Source organism: Pipistrellus hanaki, assembly GCF_964339955.1.
Source record: "Pipistrellus hanaki genome assembly, chromosome: 16".
NCBI classification, from domain to species: Eukaryota; Metazoa; Chordata; class Mammalia; order Chiroptera; family Vespertilionidae; genus Pipistrellus; species Pipistrellus hanaki.
The window spans coordinates 15,652,168-15,667,978 of NC_140518.1; the positions used below are offsets into that span (position 1 = coordinate 15,652,168).

General features: G+C 35.0%; 1 protein-coding gene across 3 annotated transcripts in view; it reads right to left on the reverse strand.

The window, feature by feature from the left end:
* CEP112 (centrosomal protein 112) overlaps positions 1 to 15,811 on the reverse strand; it is a 261,521-nt gene that overhangs the window by 110,693 nt on the left and 135,017 nt on the right. For all 3 annotated transcript variants that reach the window (XM_084864076.1, XM_084864074.1, XM_084864075.1), the window contains one exon: positions 661 to 891. In XM_084864076.1, the coding sequence (XP_084720202.1) occupies positions 661 to 891 (231 nt within the window). The remainder of the gene's footprint in view (positions 1 to 660; positions 892 to 15,811) is intronic.

The following is a 15,811-nucleotide window of genomic DNA, read 5'->3' on the forward strand; positions in this document are numbered from 1 at the left end:
GATTGTTCCTGGAAGATAAGTCAACCCAAATATGTCAATGTTATATTGACATTTGTTTAAAAAATATGTAATTTTAAAGCTTTTCCCAATCTAAAATATCAATCTGGGAAAATATGTCATCATATATGTTACACTTCTAAAAATTATAACATCTATAAAAAACTTTTAGACAATCTAGAAAATATCTGACACTGATTCTCAAGAAAATTCAGGGCTACAGCCCAGTATTCCTAACCAGTATAATATTTGACAATATTATACCGTTTCCCCGAAAATAAGACAGTGTCTTATATTAATTTTTTCTCCCAAAATTGCGCTAGGTCTTATTTTCAGGGGATTTCTTATCTTTCCATGTGCTAGGTCTTATTTTCGGAGGATATCTTATTTTCAGGGAAACACAGTAACATTTTTTTTTTAAATCACAGTGTGTATTTAATTGATACAGAATGGGGTATCTATGCAATTTCTTCAAAGAAAGTCAACAAAAAGGTTAGGAAACGCCCTACATTATTTTAGTGGTGCTTAGACATACAAAAAGACTTAAATTGCTCATTTGAACAATGTGAAGAGTAATTCTCTGTCCCCACCTTCCAGAGATGAAATGTGAGGGTGGCAGCCTGGGTTTCACTTGTCTATAAAATGTTGAGGTAGATAGCTTACCTTTTCCAGCGTCATCTCTGTCTCAGCTGCATGAGTCTTTCTCAGCTCTATTTTCATCTTCTCTGATTCAGCCTTCAGTTTGCTGACAGTCGCCTCATGGTCCCTGGCAGCCCTTTGCTTCTCCTCTTCACGGAGTAGACCGAGCTCTACCAGCTGCTGCTTCCGCTGAGTGTTCACACTAATCAGCTCTTCCCTCAGCTTGTGAACTTGGGCTTCCATGTCAGCAATAACCTTGTTGTGAAAAATGAAAAAATGGGCAGAGGCTATGAATAGGAAAGTCATAAAAGTCAAGCAGTTCGGCAGGCCAGATATTCTGAGAGGCCCTCATGATATGAAACAACTAGATTCCATATAAATATAATTTTTCCTCTTTCTTTGCTCATAGAAAGAGAAATATATAAAGGGAAAAATGAAACAAAACAAAAATCACACACATGTACAACTACACGTGCCAAAAACAAGAAGAGCAGTAAGCATAGTCAGAAGGCAAGGTATCTGAAAGCAATTGCCCTTATTTGCATTGCACCTTCAGGGGGAAAGAATATGGGACTGAACATGATGCACGGATTAAGTCAAAGAGCCCGTGATACGCGAAAGTGGTTCCAGATCAGTAGTGTTATCAATGCCCATCTGAAGCTAAAACAAATGCCCTTCTCAGAAAAGCTCCTACAGCAGAATATCTCCAAGTTTCCCATAAATTAAGATAAATGAGATCATATTAAAAAATTACTAAACCCAGAAGAAAACCACTATTGATAAGTGCCAACACAAACAGATCCCCCTGGCCAGCACTTCAGATATCGGAATTATCAGAAAAAGCATATAAAATAAACATGTATTAAATATTTTAAGAAACAAAGGATGGAATAATAAAAGAATAAACCAGGAGAGATTAAGCAAAAATGACCAGATTTGAGAAAGACACAAACACAATTTCCAGCAAAGAAATTTTTGTATAAAAGGTAGAATAAATGAGTTAAGTTTCTAACATTACAAAAGCAAGACGTGAAACAGACGGTTATAAACCATCCATAATGCAACACAGTAATATCAGAAGATACAAATTACGAGATGTTGAAAGTTATGAAAGGTAAAATAAGAAGATCTATCACATGTCTAGAGTTCCAGAAGGAGAGAAGTCAGAGAGAAGATATAAAACTATAGCGACTAAGAATTTTCCAGGACTGAGGAAAAGCAAAAATCCACAGAAATAGTGAGCAAAATAATATAACTTACCAAGTTATTATCAAGCAGTCAATACAACTTATCAAATCCTGAAGAATGGAGCCAACCAAATAAAATATGTAGCCCTAACATGTTATGTGCTTTCAAAAGTCTAATTTTTAATAAAGTAGGCAAGACACTGGTAATATAGAACTATTTCTGGTAAAACTGTCAAAAAACAAGAAATAAAGCGCAAATTAACATTAGGGATAAAAATAAATCTATAGCAGTATTATCTAGAAAAGCAATATAATGACAAAGTAAAATAAATGAAAATAAAATTTAATATTAAAATTTGAAAATGGCATATTATGGATTCTTCATAGCTTAAACAGATAACACGACCGTACCATAGAAATATTATGGCAATAATTTAAGAACCTAAGTGAAATAGATCCCTATGAAAATAAAAGAAGTAGAAAAACCTAAAAAATTGAAAATTGAAAAAATAGTTTAAAATATTCCCACAAAGTAAACATTAAACTCAAATAATTTTACAGGTGAGTTCTAAAAAAGATCTCCCAAGAGACAGATAATTCTAGTCTTTTACAAACTTTTCCAAAGAATGGAGAAAGATAAATACACTTTCAGACTATTTCAGAAGTTATAATATTGAAACTAGAGAATGACAAATACAAAGAGAAATAAAAATTAGAGGTCAACTCACTCATGACACAGACATAAATTAGCAAACCAATCCAATTAAATATAAAAATATATAATCATCAATTTGCAAAGAATATAATGGCAGCTTATCATTTATTGAAATCTATAAATGCTAATAAATATTGAATTTAAATGAAAAGAAAAATCTCTAAGCTATAAAAATCTACTAAAAGTGACTAGAAGAAATTGGAAAATATGAGTCATCCTATAACCATTAAAAACATTTAAATAGTAGTCAAAAATATTTCCAGAAGTGAAATATCAAGGCCAGATGGTTTTATTGGCCAGTTCCACCAAGTATTTAAGAAACTAATAACTCACTCTGATACTAATTCTTTCAGAGAATAGAAAAAGGATTATTCAGCAACTCAATTTATGAGGCCAGCATAACATCATTTAAAAAACATCTTCAAAAAAGAAAAATCTTTGGTCAACCTCAACAATTATTAGCAAATTGAATCCAGTGATAATACATCATGAAAGAATTGGAAAAGACATAATATTAGTGTAATGTTAGAAAATAACCTATAATATGATTTGCTCCATTAAAGTATTAAAATAAAAAAAGCCTTATGATTATCTCAATACACAGAAAATCATTTGATAAAATTCCAAGACAAAAACTCTTAGCAAATAGGGAATAGAAGAGACCATTCTTAACCACATAAAAGGTAGTTAACAAAATCTCAGCACTTTTTATTCATTCTTTATTGTGAAGTTTTTAATAGCCCTTTTAAAATCAGGAAGAAGAAAAGAATGCTTGCTACCACTACTTATATGCATAACTCTATGACCAAAAATACAGAAGCAAAACTGTTTTTAATCATGGATGTTAGGATGTTTATAGAGAAAAATGCAAAGTGTATAAATTATTCAAAATAATAAAAGAGTTTAAAAGGGGGTCTGAATAAAAGATTAATGTTAAAAATCATTTGTAATTTTTACACACTAGCAAAAAATTATCAAATACCATTTACAACTATAATAATATAGGATTCTCAGAAATGTCTACCAAAAGATGTGTAATACTCTATAAGCCTTTTAGAAAGATACTAAAGAAGACCTAATAACTGAGAGATGTATCAGGGTGTTGGAAAATCTCAATTTATCAATTCTTCCCAAAATGACTGACAGCATCAAACAATGCACGTTCGACTAAAATTACAACAAGAGCTTTTAAGAAACTTGACAAGCCAAACCTAAAGTGTACAGGGATGAACACAGTACCATGAGACTCCTAAAGGAGGAGAGACAGGTGGCATGACATTCCATACCACATATTAGAACCTAAAATAATGCCACTAAAATTAACACAGTGTAATTTTATCACAGAGTAGTGATTTTCAGCCTTTTTCATCTCATGGCATACATAAATTAATTACTAAAAATCTGCAGCACATAAAAAAATACTGTATCAGTTGCTGACCTGACCAAAAATAGGTGTAACTTTGATTGATTTACAAAAAATAATAATAATTACCTACCCTTTATGCTCCAATGTAATTTTTTTAAAAAATCAAGTGCCTATAATATCTGTGGTACCCAGAATTGGCCAATCAGATTCAACCTTATTATGCAATGTGACCAATAAGATCCAACACTATTACATGACATATATATGTGTATATATAGATATATATGGTTCAAGACAAGGCATTCGCAGAGGAAGGCTATTGTTGTGTTTCCCTTAGATTGTCACTTTTTTTTATTTGACAATCTAAGGGAAAACAGGTCAGCGCCCCGATTACATAGTCAGGAATTATATGTTTTAAAAATTCTTACGACACACCAGTTGAAAATCGCTGTCATAGAGAATAGAAAAATTTGACTAATGGAAAGTAATGGAGAGCCTAGAAACTGGCTCACATTGAACAGAGCTGGCATCACAATGTAGTGGGTAAATGATGAACCAGTCTACAAATTGTGCCCATGCAGTAAATTATGTATATGAAAAATAAATAAAATCAGATCCCTACCTTATACAATAGACAAAATTCCATTCTCTCCATTTAAAGGCATATATCCAAGGGAAATAGCATATATCCCTGCATATGTGGGGATAGTGAGCCAATGATACCACTAGATTAAGAACAATAGCTGCCTCTGGGACAGGGACACCAGGAGTATGGGAAAGGAAAAACCTATAGGTAGACGCAATGGTTTAACAATGTTCTAATTCTTCACTTGGCTTGTCATTTCATGATGCTTATTTTGTTTGTATGCCTTAGTGCTTAAATATTATTTAACATACATTACTTGTATCAGACACAACATAAAAAAAAATTTAAAAGATGATGCAAGGGTTTTATGCCCAAGTGGCGGGAATAATCACTTAAATTTTAAAACAACAAGTATTTTTAACATAGTTTTTCTATTTATTATGAAAATACAACCATCTTATGATAATTTTCCCTGTTGTTGTGGATATTTCATAGGGGATCCTCAATTTGAATTATGTCCTTGAATACCACATTGCTTCATTATTCTTTACTTTTGTAAAGAATCATCATGTAAAAAAGTTAATTTAAAATAATATATTTTCTTTAGAACATTAATAGTTCTAGAATATATTTGACTAATTTATAGTAAATATCACATGCAATAGAATTTCCACTTATTGTAACCCTCCCACTGGAACTCTAGCACAAAAGAGAATTTCACCTTATAACAAAACACTGCTTTTGTCTCCCAAAGAAAAAAGTATGAGAAATAGTGATAAATGTTTAATGTGTTACTACTAACAAATTAAATATAACACTGTCTTCATTTTTATCATTTCAAGAAAGTGATACTTAAATGCCACAGGAATGAAAACCTCACAGACAGGAAAAGGTTTGAAGAAATGATCATCTGATTTCTTGGCTGGTTACCTCATGGAGAAAAGGTCAGAGCATTTCATACCCCTGCAGTTAAGGGGCCTCCCTGTGTATTATTTCACCTTTTATGCACTTGGTTCTGTCATTTTGCCTCATACAGGGCATCTGTCCTCATAGTTTGTATATAAGTGAGATTAACTCATTATAAGCATCATGTATAGCAAGAAACTCATGTACTGAGAAGGGCAAGTGGCTGCATATCCATGTATAATGCTTTAATCTTTCTTTGAAGATTTTGAAAATATTCCAGGACCATAAAATAATTTAAGGTCATTATTATAAACCCCAATTGTCATTTTGAAGAAAAATAAGTGTATGAAGTTTAAGTGATTGGAATTAATCTGTGGTGACCAGAGAAATAGCCTATAAATAATGTTGGAGAAAAATAATCCTTGCTATCTGCTATTTACTTTTATGGAACATATACATTTGTATTCTCCTTACCTCTTTTTTGTTTGTTTGTTTTAGATTCTAAATAGGAGATATATAACTTAGCATTACTTACTGCCATATGTTATAGTTTCTATTTTAATTGTTTATGTAAACATCCAAAATTTGTCCTCAGTTGTAGTCCCCCCCCAAAAAAAACTTCCCTGAGGCCTTTGCAAAGGAAAGTATTGGGAGGTGACTGCCAGTGTTGGCAGCAGTCAGCTTATAACGGAAAAGGGCAAACCAACCTATGGCTGGTTTTTAAATAATTCTGAGGGAGAAAATCCTTGATGGTTAGGTTTGACGTTACCGATTTTTGTTAGTTTTGATATATACCAATTTAAGTATATGGTACATATGCTATTAGTTTATATTGTTATATATGTTTAGCCTTGACTATTAAGTTAAAAATTAAAATAAAGATAAAAATATATTCTTTGTTTTATTTGGTTGTTGATCACTCTTTATGTCAAAGTTATTTTTGAAGCAAAATTTAGACTCTTATTCTTCTAGAACTTTCACTCCACTGAAATAAAATGTCTGATTTTATTTTTTTAAAGAAAGGAAACCTTGAGCCGAAGCCGGCTTGGCTCAGTGGTAGAGCGTCAGTCTGCGGACTGAAAGGTCCCGGGTTCGATTCCGGTCAAGGGCATGTACATTGGTTGCGGTCACAGCCCTGGTAAGGGGTGTGCAGGAGGCAACTGGTCGATGTTTCTCTCTCATCGACGTTTCTAGCTCTCTATCCCTCTCCCTTCCTCTCTGTAAAAAAATCAATAAAATATATTTTTAAAAAAGAAAGGAAACCTTGAATGAAATGAAAATTTTTGAGATTTTATTAAATATATAGAATTGATGTAAAAGTGAATATTCAGACTTCTAGAAAGGACAGCATATATATTAAAAAGCTAATTGTAGACTATATTAGGGAAATACTGTTGGAGAAATAAAAAAATAACATTTTAAAAAGGTTTAATATATCAATTTAATTTATAGAGATTAAATTATGTCATGCACAAAGCTGTATCTCTTACGTAGATCTTACATTTATTGTAAATTAAAAACAAATTCATCTACACAGTTCAAATAAAAAGTATTTTTACTGTATAATTATACCCTACAATATACTATGATATATACCTTTTTAAAAATCTTATCAATTAGTTATTTCAAATTAAGCTAAGTACTATCATTTCATATGGGATAATATTTTGCTGCATTTTAAAATAAAAAATTATATCTTTATGGTATTTTTATGGGGTTAAAAGTTTTAAAGTTTGTACCATATGCCACGGGAAAGATGGGCAGTTGATGCAAGTAGAAGAGACTCATAAGGGATGCAAGTCAAGTCCCATAAAAGTCCAGGAGGAAACCAGGTCTTCAGAGTCTTAGGGCAGCACGTTCTATATTTAACTTGCTGCATCTAAGCTGCAAACAGAACTTTCTTGACTCCTAATTCCAGTATTCTATCCAATAGAAAGTATTTTTTTAAAACCCCTTAAATGACTGAGAGGTATTTATATGTTGTAGTCTTTTTATTGATTATTTTTTAAGAGAGAGAGAGGAAAGGAGAGGGAGAGAGAGAAACATTGACTGGCTGCCTCCTGCATACCCGTAACTGGGGATCGAGCCCACAACCTGGGCATGTGCCCTGACTGGGAACCAAACCTGCAACCTCTTGGTTCCTGGGTCGATGCTCAACTACTGAGCGATACCAGCCAGGTAACATAGATATTTAGAACCAAGGGCAGCAGATTTACCTTGTAGCAGTTCATAATTTTCTCTGAGGTATACAATATGCTTGTTTGGTATATTTAAAGTACATTTGTGTTTTCAGACTCTTGTTTACAGTTTTTAGACTCAGGAATTAAAACATTCATAAACTCCCCTTGTGGCACAGAAAATAGCTCCTCCACATGTAAAGATGAGAAAAGGACCTACATTTCCCCCAAATCCCAAAAGGATCACTTAACTCTGGAAGGAATTCTACACACAAAATTAAATGTGATATCGCTGATCACAATAACACTACTAAATTGAATGATGAAAGAGAGGACACTGCTTAACATATAGGTAAGGTGAGAAAAACTTTAATTTGGTTTAAAATTTTAGAACAATGAATGTTCAACTTTGAAACATGCTATACAGGACATAAATCAAGAAAGAAAAAATAGTTTTACATGCAAAAAAAGGGAGTACTCCAGGTTGAGTATTAAAAAAAGAAATAGGGTAAAAGTACAGAAGAAAAACAGTCATTAATTTGTATGCCTATCTAGAGAAGAAAAGATGCAGAACATGTAATAAGTCACATGAACTGGCAAACATTAGGGCTGCATGTGTTTTGTGTGAGTAATGACAATACTGCTAAAAATTCGTAACTGATGTTGAAATTTCTAGTTTTATTCTAGAACAACCCAAATCATGTAATTGAAAGTAGTTCCTGAGGAAAGTGAGTAAAATCCCATAGCATTTTGCATTTACATTAGGTTCCAATTAAAAGGAAAAAACGATTCATAGCACAATGAGTTATTTTGGAAATTGGCAAATAAGTGTCTACTACACTAAAAAGAACTATGAGTAAGCATTTATTTTAGAAATGAAACTAATTAACAGAAGCACAAAATGTAAATATATATAAATTTTCTAGACACAAATGGATGGAAAAGTGGAAATATTCCACTTGAGAATAATGACACTAAAACAGACTAGCTTCCAAATCGTACCTTATAAATTCCATCTTGAGATTACCAAATATAAGCATTAAAAAGCCAACACAGACATGTTATCCACAGTTCACTGCGGTGCGACTTCGGGGCTAATGAATAGGAGCCTGCACATTGGGAGGACGCTATTTGCAGCATCCAGGAACACTTAAAGATATTTTCTTGACAGAGTGTTTCCAGGAGTGACAGGTAACCTATTTGGCCTTGGAAGAAGAATAAAATTCAGGCTGAATTCTTCTTCACTAGAAACCTTCTGTAAAGAATGACATTCAGGTAATTGGAAAGAAGATTTTCAACACTTTTTCCATTTACTATGCTTCCCGTTTCCCCAAAAAAGAAGCAAAAATTTGACCTAGGTTTTCCACCAGTTCTTAATAGGCATTGTCTGCAAACATTCTGTACACACTAGGGTCACAATAGCCCACATGTTATCCTGGCACCATTCAGAAAACACCAAGTACTGTGCTAACAACCAGATGCCTTTACGAAGCAAAGTATTCAGAAGTTTTGGCTGCTTAATTAAATACGGGAAAATCCAGAACGCTCTCAAGCACACGTGGCTGACTCTTTAACAATGTGCCAATGGAAGGTGAAGCTGGCTCAGTGACCGCTTGAGTCAGGATGGACATGGTGCGTCTCTCTTATCGTTACTTCTAACAGCACTTCATGCAATTAATTCTTTAAATATGTGCAGAAACGAATACAAAAGGGTCACATGATATGTTTTAAGTCAGTGCCATGTAAATACCAGAATCACATTTGTAATTTAAGTGTTCATTAAAAACATACAATAAGTCAGTCTTATCTAAAGAAATAAACCTGAAATGTTATTTTCTCAACCTTTTCTTTTTTTTTAAAGCACCAGATTTCAAGTGATAATATCTAGTGTACTAAACTTTTCACTAAGTGCATAAAGTAGTTCTTAGTGGATCTACTTCTAGGAATTCTGGAACAAGCTCAAGTATCCAGACTAAAGGAAATGCACTCTGAAGCCAGGAGGCATGGGCATGGACATCGACAGCATGGCAGCAGGGCCCTCCCAGGCAACCGGACCCGAAAGGATAGCTTCCCTGTCCGGGTGGCCTCTCCAGGGTATCCTGGGGGTCAGAAAGCCCTGTATTATGTTTAGGGTAGAGAGTCAGCCGAGAGAGGGAGTCACCTCACTCTCAATCCACCCTACTTGTGAAAACAGCCTGGAAGACTGGCACCAACACAGTGGTGCCAAAGTCTTCCAGGCTGTTGCCCATGGGAATGTGCAACAATAACTTACTTTATTATAATAATTGGTATTTTTGTACATGATCTGTTACTTGCGGCTTTTACTTCTCTAGTCATAAAATAAATTCACCTAATAAAAAAGATATTTTGTGGGCAAAGTCAGGGCAAATAACTAGAAAAAAAATGCACTTACTAAATCCATGGTGATGCTATTTATCTCTGCTTATAAATATAAAGTATATAATTGTTAATTTTTAATAATTTAGTCTTTTCACATTAAAATTACTTTTAATTATGTGACCCTTTTCATGGAGGTATTTTTAGCTGAGGCTCTGTATGAGCTAAAATAGGATATATTCAAGTGTATATTCAAAAGGCATAGATAGTTCTAGAATAACTGGCATAGACATTAAAAACCTGATTCATAGCAATGCTATCCTGCAGAAACAGAGGTTTAAAATTAATTTATAGATGAATTTAGACAAGTACTTTAAGGATCATTTTACTAAATATAATGTCAAATTCTTTTCAATATTATATTCTGGTAAAACTAGACAGCTATGAAATCTAAATTATGCATCTTGGATAATCAAACACTTAGCTACAGGCACATGGATTCTAATTATAAAACTTTTTAAAACAAACTAATAAAAAAAAAAGCCACCTGTATGAAGATCATGGATACCAAAATCCAGAGAAAAATGCTATAAATAAATTTAGAGATTAACAAAAAGATTCAATGTGTTTCAATTAGCTTAACATTGTTGATAAAAACACAAATTGATTTTTTCCCATTAAACACTATTAAAGATCAAATATATTTGAAGATTGACAATTTTGTTAACAAAAATAGTGGACACAACATAATGCAGAGCCCTTCTAAAACTATTCTGCAATTAAAAGACTGTCCGTGTACCTGCCTAAAACATCCGCTGGCCAGTTTTCACCAAGTTGCCAATGCCTGTTAAACTACCGGGAGCCGGCTAGTCACCTGATGCATTTACTTTGTGTGCTGAACAGTCACCTGACAGTTCATGAGACAGATGGTTTACGAGATGATTTCCCTTTTTATTAACCTAAAAGGTTCAGAAACTCCTTTCATCCTCTCTTCCATTTCACCTCAAGCACAAGTGTGCACTCGCCCAGCCACTCTCTGGACCATTCCCTGCTAAGCAGGGCACCTCCGACAGGTTCTTGCCACACGAGATCTTGCCTCCAAAACAGGCGCAGGGCCATGAACATGGGTCACTGCCCCACTAAATCTTTTGTTACCCTTAATCTCTGATATCTTTTGCGTCATAATCTGTGGTTTGGATTCCTGACTCTATGCATGTTCCAAAATTACGTTTACTAACTTGACTTTATGTAATTACATCCTTTATATATTTTGTTTTAACTACTTGGACTCACAAAGTCCTTTTCCTGGCCTCTTGATCTGACTTCATTATCCTATAACTGACCGGCTTGAATTTCTGACCCTCCTAATAATTTTAAAGGTCCTTTTAATGCCTAGCTACCTAGGTTTCTGGTCTCCTCCCTCTGCCTTGTCCTAGGATACTGAGAATATTAAACTTATTCTCAGGCTATTTACAGAGAAACCAAATCAGCAAACCCTAAGAGACTATATGAATGAAAAGAAATACCTGCAAAGTATTGAAACAGAAAGACAAGTTGCTATGGATACAGAACTCTATGACCTTAGTTTTATTCTATGCAATTCCAAAGTAAAGTAGGCAATAAGGAGGCAGAAACTTAACTAAGAATGTGATGAAAGAAATAAAAAAGTACATATTACTTTTATTAGCAAAAAATTATATAAGGTAGGGGAGGGTGTGGGTAAGTGGGAGAGATCAACCAAAGGACTTGTATGCATGCAAATAAGCCTAACCAATGGACACAGACACCAGGGGGGTGAGGGCATGAATGGGGGGGATGGGGGGTAATAAGGAAATAAGAACACATATGTAACACCTTAATCAATAAAGAAATTTAAAAAATTATGTAAGGGTGGGTTTTTTTTTATTTGTTCAGTAAGAGATACCTTGAATGTGTGTATATACCATATAATTTCAAAAGTTATAAGGAAAGATTTTTCCCTAGATCTGTATGATTATAATTGAATGTATATAATAAAGTGAATGCTGTTAATTGTTATGCGTAATACAAATATCTCTTAAATAATCCACTGAATTTCAGTCCTACGATTGAGAAAACCACTGTGTGTGTGTGTGTGTGTGTGTGTGTGTGTGTGTTCCACAGCCTTCACAATTTTACAAGCAGCTTCACAGACTTACTTGAAATGCTTATAATAAAAATGTAGGTATTACCATCAAAAATAACAAAATGCATCTCTAAAAGATTTTATAATAAGGCAGCAATTTTCAAGGTTTTGCATCTCAGGGCACACATAAACTAATTACTAAAATTCTACGATACTTGAAAAATCTATTAGATTTTTAAAAACCTATTAAACCTATCTGACAAAGAAAAAAGGTATAATTTTGATTCATTCACATCGGATAGCTGTTGTTGTGTTGGCTGTTGTCATTTTTTACCTTGACAATCTAAAGGGAAAGAGGTCAGTACAAACAGTCAGGCAGTGGAGGCTTTACGTCTTGTGGCACACTGGCTGAAAATCACTGGGTTAAGGGATAGTTTTAGTTTAGAAACCTCACAAGTAGCAACAGAATGGGCTCCCAGCCTCTGCCTTTCCTCATCTGCTCTGTTAGACAGCCTTGTGCTTTCACTGAAGCTTCCTACTCTACAACTCAAAGAAACTTGACACATAAAGTTTGAGACCCAAGACTGGGGCACTTTCTTAAATTTTTAATTAAAATCTTAGTGACCATTATTTATTTTACAAAGGTTTCTGGTTGGATCAATGAAATCTATTCAACTAACATGTCAATGCTAAGTAGATCTAGTTACTTTAAATGACATCAGTGGAGAAAGCACATGTTGGAGTCTTCCTCATGGAGTGACTCCCCTTGCATTGGTGAATTGCCTATGTGAAATGTCATTTCAATAAAAATTGATTTTGTTTTTCACTCAAGTTTTATTGCTTCATGAAATTGACTTCAACAAGATGTTCAGGATTTACTAAGAAAGTCCTGCCTCACTCAGACTTCTATTTATTTCTAACACAATTTCAGCTTTTCACTCAGTTTCTGTTTCTCAGAGAACTCTCCTAAGTTCTCCTCCACACAGGTTTCTATCCTCCACTCACTCTGACACCGACTGCCGTACCTTGGGCACTGTCTGATGTACTTTCCACATTGATGAAATGATGCCTGTACTCTGTGATTCATTTTGGCAACAGAAAAACCATGACACTCTTTTTTTAATGCAGGTGTGACCATCACTGTGGGGCATAGATAAGGCTTCCCTATGTTGTTCTGAGTTATTCATCCCAGTAATTACTCCAGTCAATACTTATCCTTGTCTTCCTGACCCCAAATAGTATATCCCTTTGTTGTTTCAATGACGGAAATGCCTTACTGAGCATTCTTGTAAGAACATAGTAAATGATGTTTATAGATATGTTACAGGATGCCCAATCACTGAACTCTAAAGTAACAGAAAAGTCTTCTGAATGTCTCCAAATTTCTCTGAGAAAGTACATTATGAATTTACAAGTCAGAAAAATTTTCCAATCTATTTAGAAATCTACCTCTATAGAACACCTCAGAAAACAAATATTAGAGTAGATGAAAATAGAAAAAGTTGGCAAAATTTTTCTCTAAGACATTTTCTCTGCAATGACAAAAATTTTCTCTAAGACATTTTCTCAAGTGTTTCTTTAAATATTTTATATACACAAACAAATCAAATGGCATAAAAGTGCTCTTAATGTATGCAATGGAAAACTACTTAGCCAAAAGAATGAATGAAATACTGCCATCTGTGACCACATGGATGGATTGAGAGTATCATGCTAAGCTAAATAAGTCAGACAGGAAAAGATAAGAGTCCTATGATTTCACTCATATGTGGGATATAACATAGGAAGCAATAAATTAAAACAACAACAAAAAACAAACAAACAAACAACAACAACAAAAAACAGACTCACAGACACAAAAGAAGGGTGGCTACCAAAGAGGGAAGATGAAGAGGGTAAAAGGGGTTAACTTTACAGTGACAGGTTGAGACTAAACTTTGGGTGCTGAGCACACAATGAAATATACAGATGGTGTGCTACAGAATTGTATACTTGAAACCTATATAATGTTATTTTTTAAATGTATATTTTATTTATTTATTTTTTTACAGAGAGGAAGGGGAAGGGATAAAGAGTTAGAAACATCAATGAGAGATAAACATTGATCAGCTGCCTCCTATACACTCCCTACTGGGGATGTGCCCACAACCAATGCACATGCCCTTGTCCAGAATCAAACCTGGGACCCTCCAGTCCGCAGGCCAACGCTCTATCCACTGAGCCAAACTGGTTTCGGCTCTTTAGAAGGTTTTGAGATCTTTCTTATTCTTTCTGTTCTGAGACTTAACAATAATGTGTGCAGATGTAGATCTTGCTCATTCATTAGCCATTTCCATCTGAAGCCTCACATCCTTCAGCCCTGTGAACATCACTACTATTGTTACCCGGATAATAACCCCCCACTCTATTTTCTGCTGCTTGGACACCAGTTAACTATGAAGCATCTTGGCTTAATTCTTTATGTCTTACCTTCTAAAAATATATTTCATCCTCATGTTTTTGTCTCTGTTTTTTGTTCTCAACTATGAGAGATTTTCTTGACATTAGTTTTGGCAAACTTTTGAAACAAGTTTGCAGCGCCCTTTTAGTCCTTTTATAGTTACATTTTCACAGCAGCTTGTTGTTTTCTTAGTGTAATAGCATACTTCAGTTTTGCTTTCCTTAATTTACCTCTTGCTCCTTGAAGTCCATGTTTACTCTGGAGTCATCTGCTTGTGCAGTCTTTCTCTTGCCTGCCTCTGAGGCCCATCTCAAATGTCAAATGATCCAGGGCTGTCTGTCCATACCCACGATCTGGGAAGTAAAGCCCAGATCAGAAGCTCTGTGTGTATAGGGGCTGGAGTTTGTATGTTAAGGGGGTCACTGTGCTTGAGGACGAGCAAGGGGAGATGAAGATGCTGTGATGCAATCCCTAAAATGCTGTAAAGCAGAAGGCGTTGCTCCAGACGTAATTTTCCACTCTCGCTTCCTTGTGCTCTTCCCAGACAGTTCATTCACTTCTCTCAACCTGGGACAAAACGCCCAACTGCTGGCCATTCTGGGCTCAGGGTAGAAACAGGTTTCCTATTCTGTATGCTCAGTGAGTCCTGCAATTAACCTCAGGTCCCCCTTCAGCTTCCCTTCCTTCCTGACATCCCTGAGTCTGGAGCCTCTGCCGGGTTTTATGAGGGAGACAGGCTCTTTCCTAGGTTGTACTCTTCTTCCTGTGTAAATCGATGCTGCTACCTCAGCACTGTTTCAGAAACCTGTCAAAGTCCTGTCTGTTGCTGGCCACCTTTGTATTCTCTTTATTGTAGTCATTTTATGACTTTGCTTATCATCTTAAGAGGGCCTTCTGAGGGACAGGAAATAAACTCACGTGGTCTGATTATTCCAATTATTTGGGACTTCTATGGGTATGTTTCCAATAAATACGATTCAAATCTCTGGAAGTTATTTTAATGCAGTCAAGGCAGAGAAGGGAAGACTCTATTGTGTAAAGAAATATGCATTGATATTTCTGTTCCCCTTTCACTGTTTCCATTCAATTCTAGGTGCTTCTTCGGATATCCTGTGCCCCATCTGTTGGACCTACATGCTTGCAGATCAGCTGAGGTATGCAACTCACTCTACTCCACTTAAAGTGGGCGTGACTTCCATTTTCCACCCTGAGCTTACTCCAAAGCCAGGGGAGGCCACTCAGCCCAAGTGTGGTGCTGCCAGCAAGTTGTAGGAGCAGGCAGGAGATGCAGGAGGCAGCCAGAAAGAGCAAGAAATGCAGGACTGGTGGCACCATCAACCAAAAGAGGCTAGAATTC